The 12,172-nt window shown below is 54.9% G+C and overlaps 1 protein-coding gene across 1 annotated transcript in view; it reads left to right on the top strand.

Annotated features, from left to right (window-relative positions):
* GRK5 (G protein-coupled receptor kinase 5) overlaps window positions 1–7,380 on the top strand; it is a 228,861-nt gene extending 221,481 nt beyond the window's left edge. Inside the window, exons 13-16 of the mRNA XM_019642921.1 lie at window positions 1,888–2,025; window positions 3,106–3,243; window positions 3,850–3,981; window positions 4,634–7,380. Coding sequence (XP_019498466.1) covers window positions 1,888–2,025; window positions 3,106–3,243; window positions 3,850–3,981; window positions 4,634–4,732 — 507 coding nt within the window. The 3' untranslated portion in view covers window positions 4,733–7,380. The remainder of the gene's footprint in view (window positions 1–1,887; window positions 2,026–3,105; window positions 3,244–3,849; window positions 3,982–4,633) is intronic.
* Window positions 7,381–12,172: the final 4,792 nt, after the last annotated feature.

The following is a 12,172-nucleotide window of genomic DNA, read 5'->3' on the forward strand; positions in this document are numbered from 1 at the left end:
GGCGCCTCTCCCTCTCACTGCTGGTGTACACCTGGTATCGTAGTTGCAAACACGCAGCATGTAGGTAGATGTTTAGTTCAGCCTACACAGTGTTTTGGAAAGAGGTGAATGGTGGGTTAATTACCAAGATTTAAAATTGGAGCGATTTCACACAAAAACCTGAATTTCCTGGCTTCTCTTGATGAAAGCACTGGCCGACATTCCTGCCTGACGGGAGTTGATAGGCAGCCTGGCACGGCCCAGTTCATCACTTGTGTGTGTGTGTGTGTGTGTGTGTGTGTGTGTGTGTGTGTGTGTGTGTGTGATCTCTCTGGCCAGCCCTGGCAGGCTTTGGGGTCTGAGGCCAGGAGGTCCAGTCCCACGTGAGGAGCCTGCGTCTTTGGGATTTGGAGCTCGGGCCCAGCACAGCCCAATTCCCAAAGCTTTTGTGGGAAGGTGAGACCCCGGAGGAGAGAGGCTGAGGCCCTGAGCTGCCAGCCCACTGGCTGAAACACATCTTGGTGGTCAGTGGACCAGAAGGTGACATTGGGCTCACGGCTTAGTCCTGTCCTGGCTGTGACGTGGTGCTTGTCCCACCGCCATCTCTGAGTCCTTTGTTTTGGGGTAGGGGCAGTCCCCAAGCGCCTCCCCTCTAGACCGGGAGCCCCAGGAGGCCCACCTGCCTGCTGGCCCTCCACTGCGCCCCCAGCCCACAGGCCAGCTGGAAATGTGTATGGAAGGCCCGAGCACAGCAGGCACCAGGGTACTGGTGACAGAAAGCACTGGACTCCTTCTGAGGTGCAGGCTGCCCACCTTGATTTTACTTTCAAAGCAAACAGTAGATTCCAACAGTGTGCACGATGCAGTGCAGTGAGGCAGGGGCACTGGGACTTCGGGGGAGGGGCCTCGGCCCTGCAGACTCGTCTGGCTGCTGTCCTCCATCATCCGCCGAGGCTCAGCCCCCCCACCTCATCTGCCTTCATCCCACCTGGCCTGGCTGTCTGCTGTGCCGCCTTTGCCTCTCCCAGCAGCCCTCCTGCCTCTTGCTTCCAGTGAGGACACTGCTACCCCAATCTCCCTGGCTCCTCACTACCTCCAGATTAAAATCCCACCTCCAGACTGGCCCGCAGGACCCTCTGTACCTCTTCCAACCAGACCCCTTCACACTGACTGGATCCCACACGCATCCTTCACGCAAACTCAAAGACGGGTGGTCCCCATACACACGCTGCGTGCCCCTCCAACTGGTGTCTTCACCCTCCCCCCTTTTGAAAACCTATTTGTCCCTAATGTGCCTTCCCCAGGAAGGCCTCTGACCCCCCAGCTGGCAGCCAGTTTGCATTCCTCTGACCCCATGGTGTTGCATCTCTGTTGCCTTGATGGGTCCTGTAAACATGATCTCACCTTCCTCCCCCCACCCTCACCACAGTGGTTTGCACTGAGGAGGTTCAAGCCAGCACTGTACTTGTGAGTTGCGTAAATGAATGAGAGACATACAGATAGGGCCCTTGCCCTTGCAGCTTACCTGTATCAGAACAGGTACCATGAATTCAGCAGACATCAGTGGGTGTCCCATACGCACCAGGCACTGGGCATGCAGCCGGGGGAGACACAGACAGCATTGCCGCTGTGCTGGAGGCAGCAGGCCTCTCAGCACGCTGTGGGTGTGGACACAGAGCTCGCAGTGGCTCCGGAAACCACCCTGAAACCAGGCCTAAGCAGGCTCAGGCCGTGTCCTTTGGGTTCCTGGGTTGCCCAGGCTGGAGAAGGCAGGAGAAGGGACATCTGGGAGGCGTGGGGACACACCTGTGAAAGGGAGGTGGTCACAGGCTCCCCGCAGCCTCTCTGCTCCTGGAGGAGGCAGGGCCCACCAGGCATGGCCCCATGGGTGTCTCTATCTTTTCGCAGCTGCTCACCAAAGATGCAAAGCAGAGGCTGGGCTGCCAGGAGGAGGGGGCTGCAGAGGTCAAGAGACACCCCTTCTTCAGGAACATGAATTTCAAGCGCTTAGAAGCCGGCATGTTGGACCCCCCCTTCATTCCAGACGTGAGTAGCCTCCCCCAGCCTGGACTAAGTCTGCACACTGGTTCATGACCTTCAACTTCGCTGAATGGCCGTGCTGGGCCCCAGGCCAGGGGCTGAGGGGACCCGTGGGCAGGGGGCAGCCTCCAGTAACAAACATGTTGCCAGGTCTGGGGGTCCCTCTGCACCCACCCTGGAGTCATCACCTCTATGAAGCCCTCATCTCCAGTCCCCCAGGCTCCCAGAGCCCCTGGGAGGCCTCTCCCACCAACTTTGAGCTCCTGGAGGGCAAAGCCCGGCCAGGCTCGTCTCCGTGAGTCCTGGCATAGGGCAGCCCCCATTGCATGTTTGATGAGCAAGAGGTAAAGATATTGCTGCCGTAACAGTAGCAGCTCGTGGTATCAGTTACAACAGCCCCAGCTGTTTTGCAGGTGAGGAAACAGGCCTATGGGGGCTATGTAACTTTCCCAAAGTTCCTAAGCACTGCAGCTGGGACCCCAGCCCCCGGCCTGTCTGGCTGCAGAGCCTGGGTGCTGCACCCCGTGCTGTGAGAAGGGGCCAGGAGGTCCTCCGGGGACATCCCCTATCGCTGCAGGTTCCCAGTGAAGCAGTGTCTCTGGCACCCTGCCTGGCCCTGGGAACCAGCATTCTTTCTCTCTATGGAGGATTGGACCAGAGCCCCAAACTGCCAGCCCTCATTCCAACAGAGATGACTTCGGAAACATTTCCACCATCCCAATCCTGTGGGCTTTAGGGAGAGAAAGAATATGTGACAGGGGAGTGGGGATCCCCAGGGGTGCCAAGGAGTGTGAGCTTAGAAACGTGTGTTCTGACTGCCCCCCACATCCAGCCTGGAGAAAAACATGGGGTGACCTGTGGCATGTGGGAGGGCATGATGGCAGGAAGGGGCCCTGGACACCTTGAGCTGTTGTTTCACCCTGACGGGTCCCCTGGGCGGATCTGAGAGAGGGCAGCACACACTTCCGATGTGTGGGGTGGCCTCGGGCAGATGCCCTCTGCTCCTCCATCAAGACCCCAGGCCTGGCTGGGGGACAGCGGAACGGTGGGTGGGGCCCCGTGCGACTGAACCCTCTGCCCCCTCAGCCCCGGGCTGTATACTGTAAGGACGTGCTGGACATTGAGCAGTTCTCCACTGTGAAGGGCGTCAACCTGGACCACACGGATGATGACTTCTACTCCAAGTTCTCCACCGGCTCCGTGCCCATCCCCTGGCAAAACGAGGTGAGCAGGCCGGGCGGCCTCGCCCTGGGGGCGGGGGTGCCATGAGGACAGAGAGGGGCTGCTGGGTCAGGCGGCCTCGTGGCCTGGACTAGGGCATCGTGCGGGGTGGGGTCAGAAGGGGGAAGAGGAGGGGGACAGACATGGCCGGTCTAGATGACTCTTGAGAAGTCTGGCTGGGAAGGTAGAGAAACATGGAACAGTGGCTGGAGGCACAAGTGGGATTGAGTTGGGGGACTTAGAGCTGGGTCGAATGAGATAGAAATGATGGGGCAGGGAGGAGGCTGAAGCCCTGAAAGGGGGAGGGCCCAGAGCATGTGGGGTGACCTGGGCCTCACTGGGGGGGAGGAGGTGGGCTGTGGGTTTGGCGGTGGATCTCGTCTGCCCTCTCAGTGCGTGAGAAGGTGCGTGCGAGGCCGTTGGGGAGAGGCAGTGGGCAGGCAGGAGCCGTCTGGGTCTCGGCCCTGGTAAGACTGAGGGCAGGCGGAGGACCTGGTAGGACCGGGCTCAGGGGACGGTGTCAGCCCAAGGCTCGGCGCTGGGGTTCTTTTCCCCCAAGATGATGGCCCTGGCCCTCACACCACCCATGTTTTTGCACCACTTCTCCAGATGATAGAAACAGAATGCTTTAAGGAGCTGAACGTGTTTGGACCCAACGGTACCCTCTCGCCAGACCTGAACAGGAGTCACCCACCAGAACCACCAAAGAAAGGGCTGCTCCAGAGACTCTTCAAGCGTCAGGTGAGAGGCTGCCCTCCCCCCCACCCCAGCCCCGTGCCCAGTTGTCCTGGCCTCAGCCCCGGGGACCCGGGGACCCTGGCCATGCCATTGAGAGCAGAGCTGCAGATTTCCACCTACAGGTGGGGCTCGGGCGACTTGGGGTCAGCAGCAACTGGAAGGGACAGGCAGCCAGTCTGAAGCCCCCCAAACCCACTGGCTGATGGGACCCCTAGGGTGGAAGGGCAGGGCCAGTCACAAGTGTATCTTTCATCGGGGTTTCTTCACTTCAGCACTGTTGATGTTTGGGGTTCTTTGTCGTGGGGCTGTATTATGCACTGAAGGATATTTAGCAACCTCTCTGACCTCCACCTGCCAGATGCCAGGAGCACCTCACTCCCTACCCCACTCTCCTTGTAAAATGTCTCCAGACAATGTCCCGTGGGTGCGGAATTGCACCTGCTGGAGATCCACTGCTGGGTCAGGACCTGGGTCTGGAGGGAGAGAATGCGAAAGGCGGCTAAAAGCAAGAGGGGCTCTGGTCAGCAGCGCCTGGCCCACGGCCCTATTTCCAGGTTCTGAGGCCCCTGTGATGTGTGGGCCGCAGGGCCTGTTTCTACAAGGACTGACTTGCTTTCTCTCTCCCCATCTCTCCCCGCTCACACCCCACTCCCAGCATCAGAACAATTCCAAGAGTTCGCCCAATTCCAAGACCAGTTTTAACCACCACATAAATTCAAACCATGTCAGTTCAAACTCCACTGGAAGCAGCTAGTTGCAGCTTGGTCTTGAAGTCCACGGTGGGACCAGCCTAGACCCTTCTCCTTAGAAGCGGATCTCGTGACCGGTGGAGCTTCTGCTCTGGCTGGGCGGCCGGGGGAGCCCCCGAGGAGCCGGGGAAGGAGGCCGTCACCCCCTCGACGCAGAGCCTCCAGGCTTCTCAAAGCGATTTCCACTCAGGTCTGTTTGCAGAGGTGGCCCTCGAGCCGGGGTGGACTGGATTTGTCTCTGTCGGACTTTGCAATAGAAATCCAATTGGATACGACGACTTGCACGTATTTTAATAGCGTCATAACTAGAACTGAATTTTGTCTGTATTATTTTTAAAGAAAAGTTTTGTAAATTTCTCTATTGCCTCAGTTTACATTTTGTATATTTGTATTTAAATGAAAGTCAGACTCTGAGGGTGTATATTTTCTGTGCAGCCACTGTTAAGCCATGTGTTTTCAGACATTTTAGAGGGGGTGGGGAGATTAAAAAAAAAAAATGTGACTCAAGACTTCCAGAGCCTCAAATGAGAAACGTTTTTATTAAATGTAGAAAATGATTCACTTTTCACCTTTAAAAGGATTGGTTGTATCCATCTCTCGAAGCTTTCCCTCACATTGGTGTCACCCTTCTGTTGGCTTGTAAGAACCGGAATTAAGTGCTCCGAGACACTGTTGGGACTTCACCCCCAGCCACAGCGTCCTTTACTAGGGCCGTGGGGTTTGGGGCCCGCTCCAGCAGGACGTGCCCTGTTCCCGCAGGGGCACACGGGGCCCTTGTTGCTTTGGGTCGGCCTCCTTCCATCTGAAAGGCGGCAGGTCTGTGGAGCCCCGTGTCTTCAGCACAGTGGTCTCTGGGTCTCTTTCTTTCTAAGCAGGTTCTGACTGCTAAAGCCAGCGTGTTTTCAAGAGGCTTGTGTGTGGGATTTTTGTTTCATTCTATTTTTAAGAGAAGCATCACGATGATAAGGAGCAGTGACAGAGCCCCAAGTGTCCCAAACCTTTATGGCCCATGGGAGCATCAGGGAGTGGGGTCAGTGGGTTATCCTGGATGAATCTGTAGAGGGGAGGTGGGCTTGCCCAGGGACTCTGGGTGCATTCCTTAAGTGTTTATGAGGTCACAGGGTCTCGAGAGCTTCCCAGGGCCCGCAGATTCATTGGCCCAGGTGGCATGGATGGGTTGGCTCTCCAGAAGGCCTAAGGAGAGGTTGGGCCACCAAAGAAGCTCAAGACAAACTCACTGTCACCTCCTGGGAGGGTGGGGCATCTTAAGGAATTGGGCACAGGTAACCCCAGGAGGACTTGGGGCCTTTCCCAGACCAGGGCCTCTGAGGGCTGTCCCCAGGCTCTTAGAGCATGGCCATCTAGTCCCAGGGAGCCACTGGCCCCCCTTACTGCTTCTGAGAGGTGACAGCAAACCCGCCCTTGTCTCCCCTCTGGGACAGGATAAGAGGCTCACTTCCCCTGCTCCTCTGCCTGGCTGAGTCCCTGGAGACGGAGTTGGCCTCAGTCAGACCTGGTCTCAGCCACCGGGAAACTGCCAGGGTTTCTCCCAGTGCGGGCCCTGCACTCATAAAATGCAGATTCACCCCAAACCTAGGCGTCTGCATCTTTTGAAAGCTTGCCAGGTCATCCTGACGCACCCTAGGCCATTCGTGGGACTGTAGATGTGACCACCCCAAACGTATTTCTCTAGGTGACCCAGGCAGCTTTGGGCATGAGCTTCTGCGGGGGGACAGAGCAGTGAGGGTGTCAGCCTTGTGTCCCAGTTTCCATGCTCTTTTCCTAAACGTTACCAGTGGTCCTGGAGTATCATTCTCGAAAGCCTGACCTTTGGGACTGATCATTTTGAGGTTATTTTTATGAACAAACGGGAGAGAAGAAACAGCTGGCCTTCTCAGGTCCCTTTAATGGGCAGTATTCTTTTCTTCAGGACCAGCTCTGGTCTTACAAGGCTGCCTGCATTACCCTTCTTGGGCTGAATACAAGATAAATACAAACAGCTATCTTCGGTTTTTGCCAAGAAGGGGACAGCCCCGTGACCCCAACCTCTTTTAAGATCCCCAGGCTCTTGCTGACCCTCCTTTCTTAGTGACAAGAAGGACGGTCATCGTCCTGGGACAATCACCAGCCCAAGCCACAGCCCCCCTGTCCAGCAGTTTCATTTATTTTGTCCAATTAACAGCAGCCCAACCCTTACCAAGTGGACTGGCATTGAGAGGCCAGTCTCTTTTCATGCCTCAAAGCCAACACACTGTCCATTTGCAGTAGAGAGTCCTCAAGGAGAGAGAAAGAAAACATAGATCTATTTAGTGTACTTCTATGTCGTGGGAGCTCAAATGATGCGACAGCACGGGTCCTGTGCGACTTAAAATAACTGGAATCTTCCTTCACGTTCGCCAGTCCCCTGCGAGTGCCCATAGGACATAGGGTCAGAGGTCCTGGCCTTGTCAAACCTATTCTTCCTTTTGGCCCATTGCTTTGTACAAGAGAAGGGAAGTCTTAATTTAGAACAGTGCCTGAAAATTCGCCCTCCTCTCACCAAGTCCCCAGGTCCCCATAAATCCTGTCTCTGACCCTTCTCCCCTCCCCCCCCCCAATTGCTTCTACTCCAACTTGTTTCCTATAACTGCATTTTTAAAGGTATTTTTTTATTTAAAAAACCACCTTCCCACCCATCCATCCACCTGTCCAGGACGAGGCATATTTGCACAGTGAGTGGATTGAAATCTTTTTACCGCAGCTGAGCTCTTCACAGAGAGCCTGTCTCTCTCCAAGCCTGACATTTCTCTCACCGGATGTTCACTGACTTCGTGCCTTTGAAGTGAGACGCAGGGCCTTGTAGAAGCGTCTCTGCTTCCCCTTTCCGGAGCCGAGCCGCTGTCCCTGGTGGGACAGCAGTGGTCTCTGCCGTGATCACCGTGACCGACGAGTATCTATCAAGCCCCCCCAGGGGTTCTCATCGCATCGCCCACAGCATCACCCTTCATGGAGGATGGCGCCACATCCCACACCAACTCCTTCTCTACGCTTCGCAGGCCGGGACCCTCACTTCCTAAACCATGAGCTCTGAGCTGCTCACTTGCACAGCCGCGAAGTGTCGCTCTGTCTCGAGCAGCCCAGGAAGGTATGCTTGTTTCCTGAAAGGCCCTGCTCTTAGCAACAGGGTGGGTGGGTGGAAGGGAGGCCGTGCTGCACAGAAGGAAGTGGTGTGGCCTGGTTATATGCACATTTAACACGCAGCCCGCTGGGATGCGTGGCTGTGAGTCCTGGGGACAACACCTTAGCATTAAAGGCGCATGTTGGATGTGGCCGCCTGCCCTTGAGCCTAGCAAGCTCAGATGAGGCTGAGGGCCTGCCCTCCGAGAAGCTGGGGGTCTCCATGCCTCTCCGAGGACCGCAGCCCACCGGGCAGCTCCTCTTTATTCTTTCACACTCATGTCCTTTCCCGAAAGGCTCGGATCAACGGTTTGTTTCTCACCGACTTTCTCATGTGAGCTGCTGACCCTGAGCTCAATATGGAGGGAGCACCGGGGCCTCCATGAGCCCAGCACCCCAGGCCTCACCAAAGGGAACAGTGGCCTAGTAGGCAACCGGAAGTCCACTGAGATGATGACGAAACACCGGCCAGGGTGACATCGGCTGTCTGCAGGGGCTGCTGTGTGCTGAGAAGCCCTGTGAGCACTTGTACCTTGCCCAAGGCCACCCTCTGAGATAGGACCTCCTGACTTAGTTGCCTTTGTTATGGAAAGAGAGTGTGTGAAGTCTTTGTGCATTTTGAAGTCACAGAGCCATCAGTCATGAAGAGTGGAGAGCTCACTTCTTTCTGGTCACCACGGACCATGGCAGTGAGGACCATGGCAGTGACGCCTCGTCGCTGAGGCCTTTTCCGCACCTGCTTCCGGAACCAACCCCCCAGGTTCAGAAGCCCAGCTGTGCAGGTCAGACCCTGCTCGGGCGTCTCTCGTGGCCTCACTAAAGGCTTGTGCTGCAGACTGTGGTTAAAACACGTGGAAAGCTAGCTCTCCTTAGGAGGGAAAGACACTTCCCCAAAGAAGAATCTAGATGTCTTTCCTGGTCCATCAATAAGTCATTGTTGTAATAGATCAAAAGCAAATGTTCCCCATAGAAGAGGTTAGTGGCTGTCGGTAGTGTTAAAATCATAATCCTAGTATCCAAAGGCTTCTATTCTTTTATTTTTTTTTTCAGGGAAATTTTAACATGGGTGAATGAAAATAATTCCATTTGGAGATCATTCCTGAGGATAACAGCTTTTGTTCTCCTGCTGCTCTGAATCTTTGTATGTTCCGTCTAATACGTCACAGTGCTGCTGTATCTAGATCGAACCACTGTTGTTGTTGTTTTTTTAAGAGAAATAAATTCCTTAATGAAAATAACTGTACTTCTTTCCTTCTGCCGAGCTATTGTTCTGCTCCTTCTGTGTGTGACAGTCGCCCCCCAGGATACCAGCACCTGCGGGCTTTGAGTTAGCCCTTCACTCAGGTGGATGGTTCAGCCCCACCCAGAGCTGGCTCGCACGCTGACCTCCCCACAGATGGCCCAGCTCCAGTGGGCGGGGCTAAGGGTCCCACCTGAACCCTGTCCAGGTTGATTGGCTGTGAGCTCAAACTCAGCAGATGGCCCCAGAAGTGCTCCAGCCACCTGGCACCAAGCAGAAGCCTGGTGAGAAGCCAGTGTTGGCACCCAGACATCAGACAGGGCATTCGTACCCCTACCTGGTGTGTTTTGCGTGACAGAGGCTGTGTTTTTACTCTGAGGTAGGCTGTGCAGAGAGGAGTTCTTCTGGCCTTTACCCAGCCAGCCACATGCTGGAACTGGGTAACCAGCAGAGCGGGACACCGAGTGCCTGAGCCCAGGGGCCCAATCTAGGACCTGAGGCCCCTTCAGTCCCCCTCCCACCTGCTCGGCTCAGCGGTAGAATGAGAAAGGCTCTAGGCTCAGGAGGCCACCCCTTACTGACTGCATGATGTGAGTAGCCCCTGAACTCTGAGCCTCAGGGCCTTCGTCAACAAAACGAGATGCCTGCACAGCAGTGGCTCCTGGAGGACTCAGAGGGAATATGTGTGGTTCCCAGCGCAGAGCGTGTCCCCAGCGGACACAGGCACCCTGCTTGTCTCTGGACCTCTTTTGATCTTTGACCTCAGGACAGGCGGGGGTCCTAGACCCACTCTCATCTCACGGTCAGCCCCTCCCAGAGCTCGAGTCATTTCCAGCAGGCGCTTGGGGTGGGGGGCACCCTGAGCTGGGAGTCAGGGCTGCAGGCTTGTTTTTGCATGACTCCTGGCCAGGGGTCTGGAGCCTGCCTCACACAGAAGGTAGGAATTGCAATCATTTCTTACCCTTGGCTCCCAGAAGCAGGTGCTTTTCCTAATTAGAAAAAAGAAATGAGAAGGAGTCCGCTACCGGGGGGCTCTGAAACTGAAGAGAAAGGGGGGCTGGTTAGCAATGGGGGTGCAGTGGAAGCAGGTGAGACTCAAAAAAGGCCTCTCCTCCGCTGAAGGGCTGAGGGAACCCACAGTGAAGGGTTTGCTGACAGTGAGAGACTTCACGAGGAGAAAATGGAGGGGCGGGAGAGAGAAAGCACTCTGACCTCTGAGCAGGTATGGGGAGGACCCTCCCTGTTCTCTCGGTGGCCCCAGTGTTTTCTCTGGAACCTTCTCTCACTCCTCCCAAAACCTCCACTGCCTGAGCCAGCCTCCCAGGCAGACAGAAGCCACCGTCCCCCTGGGAAAGAAACTCCAGCCCCACAGCACCAGCCCACCCCACCGTTTACACCCCTCTACTCGGCTGCTTCAGCCCCTTCTTTTACAGATGGGGCAGGTGGCATCCACCCTTCACCTCCACCCACTCAGGCCCCTTCCCTCCTCTCAACTCCTGACAGCTGTGGATTTCGTGGGAGCGCCAAAATGGTCTGCAAGTAACTCATTTTCAAGAAAGGCTTAAAGTGGGCATCCCCGGGGCACTAAGGAGCTTCAAGCCACTCTCCCTCTGGGGGGGCCCACAGGGGTGTCAGGATCTCCCTGCAGTCCCTGGAGAGGAGGGACAGTCGGGGCCCTCAGGAACAGGTGCTCAAACTGCAGTGGGGCCGGGCTCCTGGTGCCACGCTGCCCAGTAGTTCCTCCTGCCCAGTCTGGACCAGTTGTCCTGTTGGGAGGGGCAGGTGGAGGGGGGACTGGCTCTGCTGTCTCATGGGGAGCAGCAGGAAAGAGGCTCATTCAGTTGGCTAGAGGGTGAGTTCTATCCAGCCATTCACCAACCCCCTCCCCGCCGCCACACACGCACACACACACACACACACACACACACACCAGCTCTCTACATGGTTCTCTTAAATCCTGGAGAGCTTACAGGATAATGAGTGTTGCTGGCAAATAATGGCTGTTTTCAGGCAGAAGTTTGCCCCCAAAGCCATCTCACAGTGCTGGCAACCTGCCCCTTGAATGCCCTGTCCTTGGTCCACTCCCTGCTGTCCATGGTGGTGTTAAATATCACTGCCCAGGGCTGTGGGTGAGTTCCCTATCTGGCCCCTGCCCATAATTCCCACTTGCTATCTGGATGCCAGGAGGATGGACATGCAGCAGCCGTGACAAAGGACTAGAGTCCAGGGTGGTGGTGGTGTCTTCTAATGTGAAACTTGTTTTCGTTTATCATTTTCATTATTATTATTTTTAAGTGTTTTATCAATGTAATATAGGCCAATATAATATAGGTCACAGAGCCCTGCAAGTATTAGCACCTCCTCACTTGCCAGCCCCTACGGCCCTGCTAACCCATTTTAGATGTTACCCTCCAAAATGTAAGATAACACATTTGATTTAAGCCACTAAGTTGGTGGTAATTTGTTACAACAGCAATAGGAAACTAATGCAATAATTGATACTAAGATAGTCATTACATTAATAGTGTCAAACACTCATATTACACTTCATTATGTACCAAGCATTTTGCAAAGGTGTCTCCCTAACTAAATTACAGATTTCTTAAGGGTATGAACTGCCTTTTCTTCTTCTCTTGGACCCTAATGTTGCCTAACATCGCTCTAGGAACTTAGAAAAGGAGGAGGAAATAAAAGAAGGAAAAGAGCAATGTTTATTCAGTATACACTACTAGTGTAGATGCTTTTTCTCATTAAATCTTCACATTGAAAGAAAAAAAGAGAGAGAGGGAGGGAAGGAGGGAGAGGGAGAGAGAGAGAGAGAGAGAAAGAAAGAAAGAAAGAAACCTCTCTATTTTATAAGTTCAACGTTTTATAAGCCCTCATGTTTCCCTTGTTTATTTCCCTTTGGGCTTTGCGGGTTGTCAGTAAAGTTTCATTTGAAAACCCTGCGAAGCGTCCTTTAAGCCAAGGGAAACAGCGAGGGAGCCACTCTGCCTGTGCTTAGCCAGAGAGAAGGAAGAGTCGGGGCACGTGGGTTGGGAATGGGGCT

Source organism: Hipposideros armiger, unplaced genomic scaffold (genome assembly GCF_001890085.2).
Source record: "Hipposideros armiger isolate ML-2016 unplaced genomic scaffold, ASM189008v1 scaffold_74, whole genome shotgun sequence".
Classification (NCBI taxonomy): Eukaryota; Metazoa; Chordata; class Mammalia; order Chiroptera; family Hipposideridae; genus Hipposideros; species Hipposideros armiger.